Source organism: Pygocentrus nattereri, chromosome 5 (genome assembly GCF_015220715.1).
Source record: "Pygocentrus nattereri isolate fPygNat1 chromosome 5, fPygNat1.pri, whole genome shotgun sequence".
In the NCBI taxonomy this organism is placed as follows: Eukaryota; Metazoa; Chordata; class Actinopteri; order Characiformes; family Serrasalmidae; genus Pygocentrus; species Pygocentrus nattereri.
In genome coordinates this window covers 18,587,707-18,610,925 of record NC_051215.1, presented here as the reverse complement: position 1 = coordinate 18,610,925, position 23,219 = coordinate 18,587,707, and the positions used below count along the sequence as shown (strand labels likewise).

Sequence of the window (23,219 nt, the reverse complement as noted above, 5' to 3'; positions counted from 1 at the left end):
TGCCTAGCTTTGACTTTTCGTGTGGTCAAGTGCAGTCCTAATGTGACCCTGTCATCAAAAACATGTCAGTGCAAGGTGTAAAGAGGCCCTGGTGACCTTGAGACCAAGTCAGGTGAGTGGATAAAGTCAGTAATCAGCAGTACTTCTGGAATAATACAAACTAAAATACAGGATCACGTAGACCCTGACAGAGCTCTGTTCATTATTAGCATAGACAGCAGAAAGGTACTAAAAGGTAAAGGGTAAAATGGAGCTTCCATCTCAAAAACAAACTTACCAGTATTAATATTTTACCTAGTTATGCTACGGTCTATTCTTTTTTTTTTTTTTCTTGTTTCTTTGATTTTCATTTAAATCCTTATTTGCAAGTTAGGTCTGGAAAATAATGATAACTAACAATATTATGGATAATTCACATAATCTGCCATCATACTATAGTGATTAATAAACCTTTTTGTCTTACACATATTCTGACTCCTATCTTTTACTTTGTTTCAATACCAATTCACTGTTCACTGATTACTGAAATTAATTGACCATGTGTTAGCCTGAGACGCTACAGCCAGACCGATGTACACAGACCATCTGATCTACATTTTACACTAAGATATGGCTGCTGCAATTAAACAGGTATCATTGGTAAAAAGTACTTTGCAATGATTAACATTACTTAATAACGTAACCTTAAAATACAATTTTCTGTAGATTGTGTATTATTTTTTGTATTGCATAACATTGTCAATGATGACTCATTATTGATTAGTTGGCCACACAGTGCATCATCACCTAAAATGATCATTTTGTATTACTTTTTAGTAAAAGTTGGTCAATGATCAGAAAGGGTTAAAAATGGGCCTCATTTGGGCTGTATACTGGGCCCAATGTGGTTTGTAGGTGGGCTGTAAATGTGGGACATTTATGGATTTGCTGATGTGTCAGAGACACATTGTGTTTCTATTCTGTGTTTGCACTAAACTTGTTTTGTTTTTTTAACATCAAGTGCAGAGCAAATACTGTTTTTTGCTGCTCCGGACAACCAACCAGCACGTTTATGGAGTTTAGCACTCTGTATATTCAAAAACATAAGAATATTGTCAAAATAAAGAAATCTGTTTGTACATTGTGATCATTTTCTATGAAACTGTGGCTGAGCACCACCAATGAACTTATACATGTATTGACATCTGGAATGTATTTTTATGATAGCTAGTTTAATGTTCTGCTTAGTTTAATGGTTAGAAAAGTATTTGTTTTGAAACTGAATCTGATTTCAATCTGATGTTGCCCGTTCCAACATGGCAGATGCACTAACATTCCACCTCAGGTTAAAAACCACCAGCTTAGCATAATTACCACTGGCAGGTCTGCAGTGGTGTGATTTTGTAACTAACACAAAAAGTGAACTCAGAATACAGCAAATTTGGAGAGATTATACTTTAAAAGTTAATTTCTTTCATTACAACTTGTACATGAACATGCATCCATGGTGTGAGCAGCATGTATGTGTTTAAGGTACTAAAGCACACAACATACTCTAGGTATATAGCACATGATGTATATAGTACTGTGTACACAGTGGTATTCCAGGACTTAGACAGGGAACCACTGTGTACTTTCATTTATGTATAAATGCTGGTTTGAAAGTAAAAACATAAGAAATTATGTGAACAGCAGAAGTGGCTTGATATTTATTGTTAACAAAAAAAAAATTCTGAATGAAAAAATCCATCCATCCATCCATTATCTTCCGCTTCTCCGGGGTTCGGGTCGCGGGGGCAGCATCCTAAGCAATGAGGCCCAGAGCTCCCTTTCCCCAGCCACTTCCACTAGCTCTCCAAGGGGGATTCTGAGGTGCTCCCAGGCCAGCTGGGCAATATAGTCACGCCAGCGTGTCCTGGGTCTTCCCCGGGGTCTCCTCCCAGTTGGACTTGCCTGTGACACCTCCCGAGGGAGGCGTCCAGGAGACATCCTAACCAGATGCCCGAACCACCTCAGCTGGCTCCTCTCAACGTGAAGAAGCAGCGGCTCTACTCCGAGGCCCTCCTGGATGACCGAACTTCTCACTCTATCTCTAAGCGAGAGTCCAGACACCCTGTGGAGGAAACTCATTTCAGCCACTTATATTCGCGATCTTATTCTTTCGGTCATTACCCAAAGCTCCTGACCATAGGTGAAGGTGGGAACGTAGATCAACCGGTAAATCGAGGCCCTTGCCTTATGGCTCCGCTTTTTCTTTACCACAACAGACCGGTAAAGAGCCCACATCACTGCTGACCCAGCACCAATCCGCCTGTCAATCTCCCGCTCCCTTGTACCATCACTCGTGAACAAGACCCTGAGATACTTGAACTCCTCCACTTGAGGCAAGAGCCTATCTCCGACCCAGAGAGGGCTCTCCGCCCGTTTCCGCCTGAGAACCATGGTCTCGGATTTAGAGGTACTGATTTTCATCCCAGCCGCTTCACACTCGGCTGCAAACCGATCCAGCGAAAGCTGAAGTTCACGGCCTGATGTCCCCAATAGGACCACATCATCTGCAAACAGCAGCGATGTGACCTTGAGGTCACCAAACGGGACACCCTCCATCCCCTGACTGCGCCTAGAAATTCTATCCATAAAAATTATGATGATTATGAATAGAATCAGGGGCGGCACGGTGGCGTGGTGGGTAGCGCTGTCGCCTCACAGCGAGGAGGGCCTGGGTTCGATTCCCCGGCCGGGCGGCCAGGGTCCTCTCTGTGTGGAGTTTGCATGTTCTCCCCGTGTCTGTGTGGGTTTCCTCCGGGTTCTCCGGTTTCCTCCCACAGTCCAAAGACATGCAGTCAGGCCAATTGGACATGCTAAATTACCCCTAGGTGTGAGTGTGTGTGTGAGTGACTGTCTGTGTCTGTCTGTCTGCCCTGTGATGGACTGGCGGCCTGTCCAGGGTGTATCCTGCCTTCCGCCCGAAGACTGCTGGGATAGGCTCCAGCATCCCCCCGCGACCCTGACGGAGAAGCGGCTTAGAAAATGGATGGATGGATGGATGAATAGAATCAGTGACAAAGGGCAGCCCTGACGGAGTCCAACTCTCACTGGGAACGAGTCTGACTTACTGCCGGCTATGCGAACCAAACTCCAGCTTTGTTTGTACAGGTCCTGAATGGCTCGTAGCAAAGAGCCATGTACCCCGTACTCCTGAAGCACCTCCCACAGAATACCCCAGGGAACACAGTCGAATGCCTTCTCCAGATCCACAAAGCACATGTGGACTGGTTGGGCAAACTCCCATGAACCCTCCAGAATCCTGGAGAGGGTGAAGAGTTGGTCCAGTGTTCCACGACCAGGGTGGAACCCGCACTGCTCCTCCTGGATCCGAAGTTCGACTATAAGACGGACTGTCTTCTCCAGTACCCCTGCATAGACCTTACCAGGGAGGCTGAGGAGTGTGATTCCCCTGTAGTTGGAACACACCCTCCGGTCCCCTTTTTTAAAAAGAGGCACCACCACCCCAGTCTGCCAATCCAGTGGCACCATCCCTGATGTCCACGCAATGTTGAATAGGCCTGTCAGCCAAGACAGCCCCACAACATCCAGAGCCTTGAGGAACTCGGGACGGATCTCATCCACCCCTGGAGCCTTGCCACCAAGGAGCTTCTTAACTACCTTAGCGACTTCGGCCTCAGCAATGGACAAGCATATTCCCATGTCCCCAGACTCTGCCTTCTCACTGGAGAACGTGTCGGTGGGATTGAGAAGGTCCTCAAAGTATTCCTTCCACCACCCAATGACGTCTTCAGTTGAAGTCAGCAGCACACCATCTCCACTATATACAGTGCTAGTGGCACACTGCTTTCCCCTTCTGAGTCGCCTGACAGATCGCTTGGCCTGTCGATACCTGCCAGCTGCCTCTGGTCTCCCACAGGCCAACCATGCCTGGTAGGACTCCTTCTTCAGTTTGACGGCATCTCTCACCTGGGGTGTCCACCACCGGGTTCGAGGATTACCGCCCTGACAGGCACCAACTACCTTATGGCCACAGCTACAGTCAGCCGCTTCAACAATGGAGGAGCGGAACATGGCCCATTCTGAGTCAATGTCCCCCACCTCCTCCGATATCTGGTCAAAGTTCTAACGGAGGTGTGAGTTGAAGATCAATCTGACAGGTTCTTCTGCCAGACGTTCCCAGCAAACTGTCACTATTTGTTTGGGCTTGCCTGGTCTGACCGGTATCTTCCCCCACCACCTGATCCAACTCACCACCAGGTGGTGATTAGTTGACAGCTCAGCTCCTCTCTTTACCCGAGTGTCCAAAACACATGGCCTCAATTCCGATGACACGACTACAAAGTCAATCATTGAACTGCGGCCTAGAGTGTCCTGGTGCCATGTGCACTTATGGACATCCTTGTTTTCAAACATGGTGTTTGTGATGGACAAACTGTGGTTTGCACAGAAGTCCAAATACTGAACACCACTCGGGTTCAGATCAGAGAGGCCACTCCTCCCAATCGCATCCCTCCAGGTCTCACTGTCATTGCCCACGTGAGCGTTAAAGTCCCCCAGTAGCACAATAGGAGCCCCCAGGAGGAGCACTCAAGCACCCTTCCCAAGGACTCTAAGAAGGCTGGGTACTCTGAACTGCTGTTCGGTGCATAAGCACAGACAGCAGTCAGGACCCGTTCCCCAACCCGAAGGCGTAGGGAAGCTACCCTCTCGTCCCCTGGAGAAAACCCCAACATACAGGCACCGAGTCAAGGGGCTATGAGAAAGCCCACACCTGCCCGCCGCCTCTCACCATAGGAATTAAAAAATGAAGTATTTAATTGTGTAATCGTGGCGCTGTTTTAGTATGAGTATGCAAGTTTTTAAAATGGCATGCAGTACCTTTTGAGCTACACAGACAAGCAGTTTACATCATTATGGATAATCTGGCAGATTATATGCATGATATATGACAATAACAATATATGGTTATTAACAACAGATCAGATTGATGCTTCCAGATGGCTGAGAGGCACAGTAGACTCCCAGTTGTGGTTTTCTTTATGCATATCACTGTTTCCACAAAAGTTCTTATACGGCAGTTGCCTATGTTTCGTCACAGTCCTTTTTGCCAGACTGTTCTCCATGTTTAAATGGTGGGATGTTTAGTCTCACGCCCTTAACTGCCAGCATGTCTTTGATGACAAAACCCTTGCCTGCCAAGACCTTGTCTTCAGGTTTCAGTAGGTTTACAATGTCAGACTTCAGACTGTCAGAAATTGAACGGGTGAAAAGTCTAGACATGAATCTCAGTGCACCACGTGGTGCTACTCCAAGTAGAATTTTAAACATAGTGTTGTTTTTTGCAGGTGGAGAAGGTCTGAGATTGAAGTGGCAAAGCGATGGCACTTTCACAGCGAATTTCTGAGCAGTCAAGTGTGACATTCGCTTTCGGACTGTATTTCAGTACAGTCTAAATTTCTGTGGCTTGGAGTTATCCAGCTGTCAGATGGTCGTCCGAAAGGGTACTGGACCCACCACAAAGAACAGGTCATTTATCCATGTGATGATTATTCTACTAACTATAGCTTTGCTCTCTCTGCACATCAGCAATCACCTTCTCCATAAGTCCAGCAGCTACGCCAAGGCAAGAGATTACCAATTCATCTAGGTGCTAGACTGTCCTTACAGGGCTTTGTGTTGGGAAAGCTGCTTGTCTGATTCTTTATGCCTTGGTTCAGAAATTCAGAGTTTAGAAATACATATGTACCAATATGAAGTATTTATATAAATCATAAAACTTTTAAGTGGTCCAAACAAAACAGATGAAACCAATATTTTGCTATTAACACTATTAATCTTATGCAAAATAACTGCTCAATAAAACAAGATTCACCATGATTATTGTTGAGAAAACCAAAGCTTTCTAAAAAGTTACTAGTATTAGAGACAATGTAAAGTTAAATGTGCATACATACCGGGGAGTGCAGTGTGTGCCACACAGTTATGGTCCATAGTGCCCAAGGACCCTTATTGGTATAGTGTAGGGTGCTTGCCGTGGTGGGGCAGAGGTGTTAACCACTACACTAACCAACCACACTTCTTACATGTTAATGTATTTTATTACATAAAATATATTAGCCTTTTTGTATTAATCTGTCATAAAAACAACTTATTCAGTGGTGTCTGCCCAGTGATCTTAAATAATAATAATAATAATAATAATAATAATAATAATACATTTGAAAAATGTGTTATTCAATAGCAAAAAATCAGAACTTACATGAATTCCTACAATTCCACATCACTTAAATTTAGTTTTCATTAGTTTCCCTATCATTTACTTCTTTTTGACAGATTTCCGAATAACATCCATCCATCCATCCATCCCATCCATCCATCCATCCATTTTCTAAGCCGCTTCTCCATCAGGGTCACGGGGTCCGAATAACAGAAAAAATAAATCCAAATCTCAGCTCTTTAACTGACAGTCTGGAACTATGCGATAATTGGCTCCAACAGGTTCCTCAACAAGATGAATGTGCTCTGCCATTTCAGAACTTCATCCACAACACTCCACTAAATCCTGTTTGGAATAAATGTTTTACTTTAGAAACTGATTGCAGGCTCTGTTGAAAAAAAAAAAACAGTTCTAAAAACATTCAGAACATCTATCTCCTGACGTGTAGCCTGATTGTGGAACAGGACTAGATGTTCTTAACTATATTTACACTCTCAAATAAAACAGTTCACACACAATGTGAGGAGGAAAGCTGTAAAGGTCTAATAAAGGGATTAAGAACAATTACTGCATTTGCAGAAAAGAAAAATAAGTTAGTAGGTATGTTGGCTGATGAAGGCACACACCACGCTTTTGCTGATACAATGCAATCAGCTTCATCAGACTGTTAATATATAGTGAAACTACTGTAAATAGCGGGAGTAAAAATACACAAAATTCATAATTCAATTTGATACAATGAAAATTTCTCAGTATGCCAAAAAAAGAAGTACTGTAATATGTAAACAGTTCCATACAGTACTTTTATGATCATCTCTCTCATATATATATATATATATATATATATATATATATATATATATATATATATATATATACACACATATACATACACACACACACATATACTGCTCAAAAAAATAAAGGGAACACTCAAATAACACATCCTAGATCTGAATGAATGAAATATTCTCATTGAATACTTTGCTCTGTACAAAGTTGAATGTGCTGACAACAAAATCACACAAAATTATCAATCAAATTTATTAACCAATGGAGGCCTGGATTTGGAGTCACACACAAAATTAAAGTGGAAAAACACACTGCAGGCTGATCCAACTTTGATGTGATGTCCTTAAAACAAGTCAAAATGAGGCCTTGTGTGTGGCCTCCACGTGCCTGTATGACCTCCCTACAACGCCTGGGCATGCTCCTGATGAGGTGGCGGATGGTCTCCTGAGGGATCACCTCCCAGACCTGGACTAAAGCATCCGCCAACTCCTGGACAGTCTGTGGTGCAACGTGGCGTTGGTGGATGGAGCGAGACATGATGTCCCAGATGCGCTCAATCGGATTCAGGTCTGGGGAACGGGCGGGCCAGTCCATAGCTTCAATGCCTTCATCTTGCAGGAACTGCTGACACTCCAGCCACATGAAGTCTAGCATTGTCCTGCATTAAGAGGAACCCAGGGCCAACCGCACCAGCATATGGTCTCACAAGGGGTCTGAGGATCTCATCTCGGTACCTAATGGCAGTCAGGCTACCTCTGGCGAGCATATGGAGGGCTGTGCGGCCCTCCAAAGAAATGCCACCCCACACCATTACTGACCCACTGCCAAACCGGGCATGCTGAAGGATGTTGCAGGCAGCAGATCGCTCTCCATGGCTCTGTCACATGTGCTCAGTGTGAACCTGCTTTCATCTGTGAAGAGCACAAGGCACCAGTGGCGAATTTGCCAATCCTGGTGTTCTCTGGCAAATGCCAAGCATCCTGCACGGTGTTGGGCTGTGAGCACAACCCCCATCTGTGGACGTCGGGCCCTCATACCATTCTCATGGAGTTGGTTTCTAACCGTTTGTGCAGACACATGCACATTTGTGGCCTGCTGGAGGTCATTTTGCAGGGCTCTGGCAGTGCTCCTCCTGTTCCTCCTTGCACAAAGACGGAGGTAGCGGTCCTGCTGCTGGGTTGTTGCCCTCCTACGGCCTCCTCCATGTCTCCTGGTGTACTGGCCTGTCTCCTGGTAGCGCCTCCAGGCTCTGGACACTACGCTGACAGACACAGCAAACCTTCTTGCCACAGCTCGCATTGATGTGCCATCCTGGATGAGCTGCACTACCTGAGCCACTTGTGTGGGTTGTAGAGTCCGTCTCATGCTACCACGAGTGTGAAAGCACCACCAACATTCAAAAGTGACCAAAACATCAGTCAAAAAGCATAGGTACTGAGAAGTGGTCTGTGGTCCCCTCCTGCAGAACCACTCCTTTATTGAGTGTGTCTTGCTAATTGCCAATAATTTCCACCTGTTGTCTATTCCATTTGCACAACAGCTGTGAAATTGATCGTCAATCAGTGTTGCTTCATAAGTGGACAGTTTGATTTCACAGAAGTTTGATTTACTTGGAGTTATATTGTGTTGTTTAAGTGTTCCCTTTATTTTTTTGAGCAGTATATATATATATATATATATATATATATATATATATATATATATATATACATACATACATGGTTTGTATGTATGGTTGTGGTTTTGTAGTGTAGTGGATATATAGTGGTTGGTACAGTGTAGTGGGTATATAATGGTTGCAAATAACAGCAGCATGAGTATGAGGTAGAAAGTGTACATCTTAATACTGATAACAACTGTGGTTGGTATAATGTATATAGTGTTTGGTGTAGTTTATTGAGTATATAGTGGTTGGTGTAATGTATATAGTGGTTGGTGTAGTGGAGTGGGTATATAGTGGCTTGTATAGTGTAGTGGGTATATAGTGGTTGGTGTAGTGTAGTGGTTATATAGTAGTTGGTGTAGTGTAGTGGGTATATTGTGGTTGGTGTAGTGTAGGGGGTATATAGTGATTGGTGTAGTGTATATAGTGGTTGGTGTAGTGCAGTAAGTATATAGTGGTTGGTATAGTGTAGTGGGTATATAGCAGTTGGTGTAGTGTAGTGGGTATATATTGGTTGATGTAGGGTTGTGGGAATATAGTGGTTTGTATAGTGTAGTTGGTATGTAGTGGATGGTATAGTGTATATACACTCACCAGCCACTTTATTAGGTACACCTTGCTAGTAAAAGGTTGGACTCTTTATGCCTTCAGAACTGCCTTAATTCCTCATGGCATACTTTCAACAAGGTGTTGGAAACATTCCTCAGAGATTTTGGTTGGTTATTTGAGTTATTGTTGCCTTTCCATCATCTTGAACCAGTCTGCCCATTCTCCTCTCGCATCAACAAGGCATTTTCGTCCACACAACTGCCACTTACTGGATATTTTCTCTTTTTCTGACCATTCTCTGTAACCCTAGAGATGGTTGTGCTTGAAAATTCCGGTAGATCAGCAATTTCTGAAATACTCAGACCAGCCCGTCTAGCACCAACAACCATGCCACGTTGAAAGTCATTTAAATCACCTTTCTTCCCCATTCTGATGCTCGGTTTGCATTTCAGCAAGGTTTCTTGACCACCTCTACATGCCTAAATGCATTGAGTTATGGCCATGTGATTGGCTGATTAGCTATTTTACAAGCAACTGAACAGCAACTTATTATTGTACCTAATAAAGTGGCCAGTGAATGTAGTGGTTGGTACAGTGTAGTGGGTATACAGTGGTTAGTGTAGTGTAGTGGGTATATAGTAGTTGGTATAGTGTTGTGGGTATATAGTGGTTTGTAAAGTGTAGTGAGTATATAGTGGTTGGTGTAGTGTAGTGTGTAACACCTTCTACGCTGTAGACTGGGGTTCAATCCGCTGCCTCCGTAAACACTCTACACTATACCAATAAGAGTCCTTGGGCAAGACTGCTAACACTAGCTCGCCTATCTGTGTAAATTGATCAAAATGTAAGTTGTTCTGGATAGGAGTGTCAGCCAAATGCCATATATATATATATATATATATATATATATATATATATATATACTCACCATGGATCACCACCTTATCGTGGTGGAGAGGTTTGTGTGCTTGAATGATCCTAGGAGCTACGTTGTCTGGAGCAAAAGCTCCTGGTAGGGTCTCCCATGGCAAACTGGTCCTAGGTGACAGGCCAGACAAAGTGTGATCCATGAAAACAAGAAAGCAGGACTTGTGTACCCTGACCGGATTAGGGTTACCAAGGCCCCACCCTGGAGCCAGGCCTGGGGGAGGGGCTTGCCAGCAAACATCTGGTGGCCGGGCATTCACTCATGGTGCCCGGCCGGGCCCAGCCCGAAGGAGCTACATGAGTCCACCCTCCCATCGACCCACCACCGATGGGAGGGGCAGTAGTAGGGGTTCGGTGCATTGTGGATCGGGCAGTGTCCGAAGGCATGGGCCTTGGCGTTCTGATCCTCGGTTGCTGAAACTGGCTTTTGGAACTTGGAACGTTACCTCACTGGCGGGGAAGGAGCCTGGGTTGGTGTGCGAGGTTGAGAGATACTGGCTAGATATAGTCAGGCTCACCTCAACACACAGCTTGGGCTCTGGGTCCAATCTCCTTGAAAGGGGCTGGACTTTATTCTTTTCTAGAGTTGCCCATGCTTAGAGGTGGCGGGCAGGTGTGGGCTTTCTCATAGCCCTTCGACTCAGCACGTGTATGTTGGGGTTTTCTCCAGTGGACGAGAGGGTAGCTTCCCTACGCCTTCGGGTTGGGGAACGGGTCCTGATTGTTGTCTGTGCTTATGCACCGAACAGCAGTTCAGAGTACCCAGCCTTCTTAGAGTACTTGGGAAGGGTGCTTGAAAGTGCTCCTCCTGGAGACTCAATTGTCCTACTGGGGGACTTCAACGCTCACGTGGGCAATGACAGTAAGACCTGGAGGGGTGTGATTGGGAGGAATGGCCTCTCTGATCTGAACCCGAGTGGTGTTCAGTTTTTGGACTTCTGTGCAAACCACAGTTTGTCCATAACGAACACCATGTTTGAACACAAGGATGTCCATAAGTGCACACGGCACCAGGACACCCTAGGTTGCAGTTCAATGATTGACTTTGTAGTTGTGTCATCGGACGTGCGGCCATGTGTTTTGGACACTCGGGTAAAGAGAGGAGCTGAGCTGTCAACTGATCACCACCTGGTGGTGAGTTGGATCAGGTGATGGGGGAAGATACCAGTCAGACCAGGCAAACCCAAACATATAGTGACAGTTTGCTGGGAACGTCTGGCAGAAGAACCTGTCAGATTGATCTTCAACTCACACCTCCGTCAGAACTTTGACCAGATATCGGGGGAGCTGAGGGACATTGACTCAGAATGGGCCATGTTCTGCTCCTCCATTGTTGAAGCAGCTGACTGTAGCTGTGGTCGCAAGGTTGTTGGTGCCTGTCGGGGCGGTAATCCTCAAACCCGGTGGTGGACACCCCAGGTGAGAGATGCTGTCAAGCTGAAGAAGGAATCCTACGGGCATGGTTGGCCTGTAGGACACCAGAGGCAGTTGGCAGGTATCGACAGGCCAAGCGATCAGCGGCTTCAGTCGTTGCCAAGGCAAAAACCTGGGTGTGGGAAGAGTTCGGTGAGGCCTTGGAAAGTGACTTTAAGTCGGCTCCAAAAAGATTCTGGCAAACCATCAGGCGACTCAGAAGGGGAAAGCAGTGTGCCACTAGCATTGTATATATTGGAGATGGTGTGCTGCTGACTTCGACTGAAGACGTCATTGGGCGGTGGAAGGAATACTTTGAGGACCTTCTCAATCCCACCAACATGTTCTCCAGTGAGGAGGCAGAGTCTGGGGCCACGGGAATAGGCTTGTCCATTACTGAGGCCGAAGTCGCTAAGGTAGTTAAAAAGCTCCTTGGCGGAAGGGCTCCAGGGGTGGATGAGATCCGTCCCGAGTTCCTCAAGGCTCTGGATGTTGTGGGGCTGTCTTGGCTGACACGCCTTTTCAACATTGCATGGCCACTGGACTGGCAGACTGGGGTGGTGGTGCCTCTTTTTAAAAAGGGGGACCGGAGGGTGTGTTCCAACTACAGGGGAATTACACTCCTCAGCCTCCCTGGTAAGGTCTATGCAGGGGTACTGGAGAAGAGAGTCCGGCTTATAGTTGAATCTCGGACTCAGATGGAGCAGTGCGGGTTCCACCCTGGTCGTGGAACACTGGACCAACTCTTCACCCTCTCCAGGATCCTAGAGGGCTCATGGGAGTTTGCCCAACCAGTCCACATGTGCTTTGTGGATTTGGAGAAGGCATTTGACTGTGTTCCCCGGGGTATTCTGTGGGAGGTGCTTCAGGAGTACGGGGTACATGGCTCTTTGCTACGAGCCATTCTGGCCCTGTACAAACAAAGCAGGAGTTTGGTTCGCATTGCCGGCAGTAAGTCAGACTCGTTCCCAGTGAGAGTTGGACTCCATCAGGGCTGCCCTTTGTCACTGATTCTATTAAAAATTTTTATGGATAGAATTTCTAGGCGCAGTCAGGGGATGGAGAGTGTCCGGTTTGGTGACCTCAAGGTCACATCGCTGCTGTTTGCAGATGATGTGGTCCTATTGGGGACATCAGGCCGTGAACTTCAGCTTTCGCTGGATCGGTTTGCAGCCAAGTGTGAAGCGGCCAGGATGAGGATCAGTACCTCCAAATCCGAGGCCATGGTTCTCAGGCAGAAAAGGGTGGAGAGCCCTCTCTGGGTCGGGGATGAGCTCTTGCCTCAAGTGGAGGAGTTTACGTATCTCAGGGTCTTGTTCACGAGTGATGGTACAAGGGAGTGGGAGATTGACAGGCGGATTGGTGCTGGGTCAGCAGTGATGCAGGCTCTTTACCGGTCTGTTGTGGTAAAGAAAGAGCTGAGCCATAAGGCAAGGCTCTCGATTTACTGGTCGATCTACGTTCCCACCCTCACCTATGTTCATGAGCTTTGGGTAATGACCGAAAGAATGAGATCGCGAATACAAGGAGCCAAAATGAGTTTCCTCCGCAGGGTGTCTGGACTCTCCCTTAGAGATAGGGTGAGAAGTTCGGTCATTCTTCCTCCTGGAGGAAGACCCAGGACACGCTGGCGTGACTATATTGCCCAGTTGGCCTGGGAGCGCCTCTGAATCCCCTCCAGGGAGCTAGTGGAAGTGGCTGGGGAAAGGGAGGTCTGGGCCTCATTGCTTAGGATGCTGCCCCCGCGACCCGAACGTCGGAGAAGCGGAAGATGATGGGTGGATGGATGGAAGGAAGGAAGGAAGGAAGGATGGATGGATGTATATATATATATATATATATATTATACAAAAAGTTTAACAAGCCACTTTTATATATATATATATATATATATATATATATATATATATCCTCTCCATGGATCACCACCTTATCGTGGTGGAGAGGTTTGTGTGCTTGAAGGACCCTAGGAGCTATGTTGTCTGGAGCAAAAGCTCCTGGTAGGGTCTCCCATGGCAAACTGGTCCTAGGTGACAGGCCAGACAAAGTGTGATCCATAACCACCCCTATGAGGACAACAAAGCAGGACTCGTGTACCCTGCCCGGATCAGGGTTACCGGGGCCCCACCCTGGAGCCAGGCCTGGGGGAGGGGCTCGCCAGCGAGCGTCTGGTGGCCGGGCATTCACTCACGGTGCCCGGCCGGGCCCAGCCCGAAGGAGCTACATGAGTCCCCCCTCCCATCGACCCACCACCGATGGGAGGGGCAGTAGTAGGGGTGCGGTGCATTGTGGATCGGGCAGTGTCCGAAGGCGTGGGCCTTGGCGTTCTGATCCTCGGTTGCTGAAACTGGCTTTTGGAACTTGGAACGTTACCTCACTGGCGGGGAAGGAGCCCGAGTTGGTGCGCGAGGTCGAGAGATACCGACTAGATATAGTCGGGCTCACCTCAACACACAGCTTGGGCTCTGGGTCCAATCTCCTTGAGAGGGGCTGGACTTTTTTCTTTTCTGGAGTTGCCCATGGTGAGAGGCGGCGGGCAGGTGTGGGCTTTCTCATAGCCCCTCGACTCGGCGCCTGTATGTTGGGGTTTTCCCCGGTGGACGAGAGGGTAGCTTCCCTACGCCTTCGGGTTGGGGAACGGGTCCTGACTGTTGTCTGTGCTTATGCACCGAACAGCAGTTCAGAATACCCAGCCTTCATAGAGTCCTTGGAAGGGGTGCTTGAAAGTGCTCCTCCTGGAGACTCGATTGTCCTACTGGGGGACTTCAACGCTCATGTGGGCAACGACAGTAAGACCTGGAGGGGTGTGATTGGGAGGAATGGCCTCTCTGATCTGAACCCGAGTGGTGTTCAGTTTTTGGACTTCTGTGCAAACCACAGTTTGTCCATAACGAACACCATGTTTGAACACAAGGATGTCCATAAGTGCACATGGCACCAGGACACCCTAGGCCGCAGTTCAATGATTGACTTTGTAGTCGTGTCAGCGGACTTGCGGCCATGTGTACTGGACACTCGGGTAAAGAGAGGAGCTGAGCTGTCAACTGATCACCACCTGGTGGTGAGTTGGATCAGGTGGTGGGGGAAGATGCCAGTCAGACCAGGCAAACCCAAACGTATAATGAGGGTTTGCTGGGAACGTCTGGCAGAAGAACCTGTCAGATTGATCTTCAACTCACACCTCCGTCAGAACTTTGACCAGATATCGGGGGAGGTGGGGGACATTGACTCAGAATGGGCCATGTTCCGCTCCTCCATTGTTGAAGCGGCTGACTGTAGCTGTGGTCGCAAGGTAGTTGGTGCCTGTCGGGGCGGTAATCCTCGAACCCGGTGGTGGACACCCCAGGTGAGAGATGCCGTCAAGCTGAAGAAGGAATCCTACCGGACATGGTTGGCCTGTAGGACACCAGAGGCAGCTGGCAGGTATCGACAGGCCAAGCGATCTGCGGCTTCAGTCGTTGCCAAGGCAAAAACCCGGGTGTGGGAAGAGTTCGGTGAGGCCTTGGAAAGTGACTTTAAGTCGGCTCCGAAAAGATTCTGGCAAACCGTCAGGCGACTCAGAAGGGGAAAGCAGTGTGCCACTAGCACTGTATATAGTGGAGATGGTGTGCTGCTGACTTCGACTGAAGACGTCATTGGGCGGTGGAAGGAATACTTTGAGGACCTTCTCAATCCCACCGACACGTTCTCCAGTGAGGAGGCAGAGTCTGGGGACACGGGAATAGGCTTGTCCATTACTGAGGCCGAAGTCGCTAAGGTAGTTAAAAAGCTCCTTGGCGGCAGGGCTGCAGGGGTGGATGAGATCCGTCCCGAGTTCCTCAAGGCTCTGGATGTTGTGGGGCTGTCTTGGCTGACACGCCTTTACAACATTGCGTGGACATCGGGGGTGGTGCCACTTGATTGGCAGACTGGGGTGGTGGTGCATCTTTTTAAAAAGGGGGACCGGAGGGTGTGTTCCAACTACAGGGGAATCACACTCCTCAGCCTCCCTGGTAAGGTCTATGCAAGGGTACTGGAGAAGAGAGTCCGGCTTATAGTCGAACCTCGGATCCAGGAGGAGCAGTGCGGGTTCCGCCCTGGTCGTGGAACACTGGACCAACTCTTTACCCTCTCCAGGATTCTCGAGGGTTCATGGGAGTTTGCCCAACCAGTCCACATGTGCTTTGTGGATTTGGAGAAGGCATTCGACTGTGTTCCCTGGGGTATTCTGTGGGAGGTGCTTCAGGAGTACGGGGTACATGGCTCTTTGCTACGAGCCATTCAGGCCCTGTACAAACAAAGCAGGAGCTTGGTTCGCATGGCCGGCAGTAAGTCAGACTTTTTCCCAGTGAGAGTTGGACTCCGTCAGGGCTGCCCTTTGTCACCGATTCTATTCATAATTTTTATGGATAGAATTTCTAGGTGCAGTCAGGGGATGGAGGGTGTCCGGTTTGGTGACCTCAGGGTCACATCGCTGCTGTTCGCAGATGATGTGGTCCTATTGGGGACATCAGGCCGTGAACTTCAGCTTTCACTGGATCGGTTTGCAGCCGAGTGTGAAGCGGCCGGGATGAGGATCAGTACCTCCAAATCCGAGGCCATGGTTCTCACGCGGGAAAGGGTGGAGAGCCCTCTCTGGGTCGGGGATGAGCTCTTGCCTCAAGTGGAGGAGTTTAAGTATCTCGGGGTCTTGTTCACGAGTGATGGTACAAGGGAGCGGGAGATTGACAGGCGGATTGGTGCTGGGTCAGCAGTGATGCGGGCTCTTTACCGGTCTGTTGTGGTAAAGAAAGAGCTGAGCCATAAGGCAAGGCTCTCGATTTACTGGTCGATCTATGTTCCCACCCTCACCTATGGTCATGAGCTTTGGGTAATGACCGAAAGAACGAGATCGCGAATACAAGCGGCTGAAATGAGTTTCCTCCGCAGGGTGTCTGGACTCTCCCTTAGAGATAGCGTGAGAAGTTCGGTCATCCGAGAGGGACTCGGAGTAGAGCCGCTGCTTCTTCACGTCGAGAGGAGCCAGTTGAGGTGGTTCGGGCATCTTGTTAGGATGCCTCCTGGACGCCTCCCTTGGGAGGTGTCACAGGCAAGTCCACCGGGGAGGAGACCCCGGGGAAGACCCAGGACATGCTGGCGTGACTATATCGCCCAGCTGGCCTGGGAGCGCCTCGGAATCCCTCCCAGGGAGCTAGTGGAAGTGGCTGGGGAAAGGGAGGTCTGGGCTTCATTGCTCAGGATGCTGCCCCCGCGACCCGAACCCCGGAGAAGCGGAAGATGATGGATGGATGGATGGATGGATGGATGGATATATATATATAACTGGCTTTATATATAACTGGATGTTTTTATATATATATATATATATATATATATATATATATATATATTATACAAAAAGTTTAACAAGCCACTTTTATATATATATATATATATATATATATATATATATATATATAACTGGCTTTATATATAACTGGATGTTTTTATATATATATATATTATATATATATATATATATATATATATATATATTATATATATATATATATATATATATATATATATGTGACCCGAGGGCTACCTTATTCGATTGTTATGTGGTAACCAACCTAAAGAATTACCTAAATAAGGCACGCAGAGACGTTAAGAGGCTGGTATATTAACAGGTTTATTAAGGATAGAAGATTTGACAGATGCACACATCATAGCGATATCAGACCCACTTCTAAAATCACATCAGCCTAGCACAATCTGGGCCTCGATGGATTATCAATTACTAATGGTAGAATAACCACGCATAAAAAGCAACCACAATACCAGCCTGGGTTCAACCCCCCATACTAAATTACACACTGCAATTAAATTAATTCAGTAGACGATGAAAACAAATCACATAAATATACTTCCAATCACCCACACTAATCAAATCAAAATAAACCAAACGTGACACAGCAACCTTCAATATAGGTGGGACAGAAACCCGGCTTAAATGGGCTGAATATCCTCTACCTTTCAGCGTGCTCTTCCTAACCGTCCTTCCTAAATTAAAAAGGCACCAGATTAACCAGCAGTAGAATACTAAGGGCTGCCCTGGGTCAAAAAGCCTCCCAATAATATACTAAAATATTCCTTTATTAACTATTTAAAATGATGTAATGCAGAGATAAAAAAAAGGGGAAGAAGAAAAACAGTGGCTATTTTTGCTGGCCGTACAGACCGGTTAACTATAGCAGGTGGGATGCACAGTGCAACTTCACTTTGTAGTACTTCCAGATATCCCCAGGGGCTCACACAATATCTGCCACGCCACACTGCTGATTCATAAAGCCCCCCACTCTCCCTGTGTAAATGTGGGCTTCTCGCACACACACGGCGCCAGCAGGCTCAGTCACGTTCCTATGGTCTTCCCCAAAAGTTTAAAATGCAAGTTAGCAACATACAGCGTCACGGATCTTCCAGACGCCGAGCTCAGATTTGCCTCCACAAGATCAAACGATGCTTCGTTCTCCCTGCGCGAGACTATATAGCGGATGAAGCCGAGATCAATCAAAACGCAAGTGTCAAAATAAAAGCCCCCTCTTGCCGGTACAGAGCCACTAGCGGACAAGGACGCTATAAAAGTCGCTACAATTAAACGACCATTTTCGACCTAACGGTCTCACCTTTTGCCCTATGCTTCTACCCTTCACATATAACTTAGACATTTTTGTCCAAGATTTGCCTCAGATGCTGTTCAGCCGTTCAACTTCCCTCGCGTCCTGGGGTCCCTGAAATGAAGTGCTTCTCAACTGCCCAATCAGTGGCCCGCTCCAATAGAAGCGTAGCTGGTGGAGTTTGCCGGAAAACAGGTGGGATATAAACAACCTCCAGTGTGAATCCCTCTTCAGCCCAGGTGGGGGCGCTAATTCAATAACTGTTGTTCTCAAAAGACAAGAAAGTGAAAAAGAAGAAGGAGAACAAGAACAAGAACCGCACACACAGTGTAGATGGAGGAAGAGAAACAGGAGCTGCTCTAGTGTAAGTAGGGGCTGTAACGCTTTTTGACACTCTTAACTTTGTGTTTTTTTGGATCTTTGGAGAATTGTTCAGTTTTGGAAAAGTAGGTCTTGAATTGTTGATAACAAGCCAGATGGTTCCTCTCCTCTCTAGCACGGAGGACACAGTGTCCGTGATTTCCAGTGGTGGACAGTAACTAAGTAAATGTAATTCGTTACTGTACTTAAGTAGTTTTTTCGTGTAACTGTACTTTACTTAAGTATTTCCATTTTGGGCGACTTTTTACTTCCACTCCACTACATTTCAAACTCAAATAGCTTACTTTTTACTCCACTACATTTGATTTTGTGTGTATAAAAAACGTAACATGTCAAAACAAAAGAAGTGCAAAGCAAGAACACCAATCAGGGCACAGCGGTCACTTTGTTCCGAGCTTGTTTTGACCTGTTGGTCATACTGACCCAGTGCAGCACACGGTTCAACGTCAATGCAGCAGCGTAAAAATTTGGGAGCACGTACGTCTACCTAAATGATGGAACAAACCTAACTTTGTGTAAATAGACCACACTATAGAAATATGTACACATATGCAGTTGTGACTGGCATGTTTATGAGCAGAGACCTACAGATCAATATAGTAAAGGAAAACTTATTTGTGAACCTGAGTTTAAAGCAAGATTTATTCAACTTGTAACTAATTTACAAAGTAATCTTAAACTGTTTTTGTAAAAACTGATTTCAGAGCCACTCTGTTCTACCTGATGAAAACTGTTTGCCTTCTGTGTTTTGTGCTTATGATCATTTTAATAGACGTCAGCGTCACTAATTAATGATGTTCTGTTAAAAGACTGGTTTACCAAGAGAGACACTGGAGGATTTTCACCTAAAAGGAGTTCATGAAACGAGTCTTGTTACAAAAATGATAACAGGACATCAGAGCCATAATTAATCCTTTAGTACTTAAGTACATTTGAAGGCAAATACTTTTGTATTTTTAATCAAGTTGAGGTCTAGAGTAAGGACTTCTACTTTTACTGGAGTATTATTTTACCTTGGGTATCTCTACTTTAACTCAAGTACATGATTTGTGTACTTCATCCACCTCTGGTGATTTCCAAAAAGAATTTCCAATGTTGATTTGTCGACCCACAGAACACTTTTCCACTTCTCCTTAGTCCATTTTAAATGAGCTCAGGCCCAGAGAAGTTGGCAGCGATTCTGGATCCTGTGTTTTATTTGGTTTCTTTTTTGTGTTTTAGAGTTTTAACTTGAATTTGTGGATGCAGTGATGAACTGTTCACAGACAATGGTTTTCAGAAGTGTTTCTGAGCCCATGCAGTGATTTCCACTACAGAATCAAGTCTGTTTTTAATGCAGTGCCGTCTGAGGGCCCCAAGATCATGGCCAACTAATACTGGTTTTTGGCCTCGTCCCGTACATACTGAGATTTCTGCAGATTCTCTGAGTCTTTTAATCATATTATGTACTGTAGATGATGAAAAGCTGATGTTCTTGAATTGTTGCACTATTTGATGGTGCAGTCTTTCACAGAGTGGTGAACCCCTCCTCATCTTTACTTCTGAAACACTCCACTTATCTGAGATGCTCATTTTAAACCCAGTTTTGTTACTGGCCTTATGCCGAATAACATTAGTTGAGATGTTCCACCAGGTGTTTTTTCTGTCTGCATATAATGTTTATGTGCAGTTCTGTCTTGTCATTTGTGGGGCTTTGATTTTAGTATGTTCTTTTTTGTTGATCATGTTGGTAAGTTTAAAATGTGCTACATAAGTAAAAACAGTCTGACTTGACACAAAACTGACTTCTTTTTGTTGCTCTTTCTCTTCTCCAGAAAGGAAGGAGTTCCTTTTGGAAGCTGTCTACTCCTCCTACTGTTCACTTTCCTACACAGTTGGTATTTACTTCCTCAAACACATCTGGAGATGCCACCAAGACAAAAACGTCTGAGTCTGACAGAGGACAAATGTGTTCATCTGGCATCCACAAAAGGCTCCAGTGCTCAGAGAACACACTCTGAAACTGTCCGCACTAAAACAGTGCTGAAAAATACCGCCAAGGAACGAAAACATCGCTGCTCAGAGTGTGGAAAGAGTTTTGAACGGCGGAGTAGTCTCCAATTGCACCAGCGCATTCACACAGGAGAAAAACCGTTTCACTGCTCAGACTGTGGGAAGAGTTTTAATCAACAAGTTCATCTAAAATCGCACCAATTTGTTCACACAAGAGAGAAACCGCACCACTGCCCGGAGTGCGGGAAGAGTTTTGCTCAACAAATTAATCTCCAAACGCACCAGCGCATTCACACTGGAGAGAAATCATATCACTGCTCTGAGTGTGGCAACAGCTTTAAACATAGGTGTAGCCTCCGAAAACACCAGCGCATTCACACTGGAGAGAGACCGTATCAGTGTTCGACGTGTGGGAAGAGATTTAGTGTACATTATACTCTCCAAATACACCGGCGCATTCACACTGGGGAGAAACCGTATCAGTGCTCAGAGTGTGGGAAGAGTTTCTGTGACAAGCGTAATCTCCAAACTCACCAGCGCGTTCACACTGGAGAGAAGCCCTATCACTGCTCAGATTGTGGGAGGAGCTTCAATCAACTTGTTCATCTCCAGACGCATGAGCGTGTTCACACTGGAGTGAAACCGTATTATTGTGAGTGTGGGAAGTATTTTAATGATAGTCGGAATTTCAAAGCACACCAGCGCATTCACACCGGAGAGAAACCGTATCACTGCTCGGATTGTGGGCGGAGCTTCACCTACTTGGCTTCTTTAAAGTCACACAAGTGTCCCTGTAGAAAGGTCAAAGCTCACAACACATAAGCTTGTGATATTCACTTTTTTATGTATCAATAATGCTGTCACCCATGGCCAGTATTCTTTTTGCACATTCAACAATATAATGCATGGGCTCCTGAGTGGCGCAACCATCTAAGAGTTGGCCCTGTCATCAGGAGATCGCAAGTTCAATCCCTGGTGATTCTATAGCCATCCTTAGCCGGGAGTCCAAGAGAGCACAATTGGCCTTGCTTTTTCTGGGTGGGTAAGATGGCCCCCCTTCTCCCCACCTTCACTCAATGCGATGCTTGTCAGTGCAGGCATGGCTGATGTAACAGATCTGGCGGTTGGCACTTTCCTGTGCATTCAGCTGTCCCGTGACATTGCGTGTCCGGCAGTTTGAAAAGAAGCGGTGGCTGGTTTCACAGGTCTTGGAGGAAGCCTGTGTTGGCTTTCACCCTCCTAGCGTTGGTAGTATCGTGTGACTGGAGGAGTCCTAAGTAGTGGGTGGAACAGGAAATGACTAAATTGGGTAGAAAATCAGGTAAAAAAAGAAATATATAACGCATTGCTAGAAATATTTGTTATAATGCTGAGTGCACATTCATGCACTCAATAGTCCGATCATAATTGGATTTCTGCAATTATCCGATTATTCAAATAGTCATGTGAACATCACACTCCGATCTAGAAATCTGATTAAGAAATCTAATAAACAGGCTGGATTTTAGCTCAGTAATCAGATTTCCCACTGCATGTAAACTCTCACTCAGATTTCTATTAGATTTTTCAGTCTGTGGAGATCAGACATTGGACGTCACGAGATGCAGCAAAACACTTTTGGAGCGGTGCTGAAACCAAACATGAAATAAAGTTAAAGTTAAATATTCTTTGTCTTCCAGATGATGTTTCTTCATATTTTTAGGTAAAATCACTCACTGTTTAAAAAAAGCCATGGTATGAAGGTTTGTTATGTTTATGTCGCATCTTCTTTTGTGAGTTATTGGTTTCCCATTGTGAGTTTCCCATTATCTAATTACTCAAGTGCATATAAACGTGTTTATTGAGGTAATGACCATCTGATTTTCTGCAGTTTTTGGATTATTAAGTGCATGTAAACACACTCAGTGTCACAGCCTTTTAAATAAAGTACGTTCCATTAAAGATAAAAAGGTTGTTGTTCATTAATGAAGACGTAGTCGTGGCTGAGGAATAAAGGATGGTAGTTCAGACTATTTTGGTCTGTCCTTCATCAAAGGGATTTTACTCCCGAAAAGAATTTAGGATGATCAAATTGAGGATGAAGGTCAGACACAGAGTGAAGAAATAAACATACACCATCTGCAAAATGTGGTTAATTATATTCACATTTGTCGGGGTAGATTTGCTAAGATCACCACCCTAAACATAAGCATGGACACTTTGTGTATGAATGTCCAGGCTAAACGCTTATTTTGTAAGCAAAGATAGAATAATCTCATCTCGTTCCCATCTGCCAACAAACTGACTGACTCCAATATCTGTTAGTCTGTTCACAAATACATAATTCTTTGCTGAAATAACAGGTCAGTCGTGGTCATCAGGCTCACTGTGAGTAACTTCACCAAACGCCATTTATTCACCATTTAAACACAGCAGGAATTAAAACCACGGATCGGTTATTTTTGGTGTTTTATGTAATTTTAACTTCTGTTTTTATAAATTATTGTTTATATACATGATTTAGTCACCATTCTACACTGTTAACCCAGATTTTATATCTAATTAATCTGTTTAGTTACAATGTACATAAATGATTTGTTTTATTGCGTTACTATAAAATTTTAATCTATTGTACTAATTCAATCACTTTTAAATTGGTGAATAATTTTAAACTGAATAAACT

The 23,219-nt window shown here is 45.6% G+C and overlaps 1 protein-coding gene across 1 annotated transcript in view; it reads left to right on the top strand.

Annotated features, from left to right (window-relative positions):
- The window catches only part of LOC108411623 (zinc finger protein 420-like), a 35,521-nt gene extending 13,015 nt beyond the window's left edge, over positions 1 to 22,506 (top strand). The window contains exons 4-6 of the mRNA XM_037538511.1: positions 18,247 to 18,379; positions 18,461 to 18,548; positions 20,380 to 22,506. Of these exons, the coding sequence (XP_037394408.1) occupies positions 18,247 to 18,379; positions 18,461 to 18,548; positions 20,380 to 21,379 (1,221 nt within the window). The 3' untranslated portion in view covers positions 21,380 to 22,506. The remainder of the gene's footprint in view (positions 1 to 18,246; positions 18,380 to 18,460; positions 18,549 to 20,379) is intronic.
- The last annotated feature ends 713 nt before the right edge of the window (positions 22,507 to 23,219 follow it).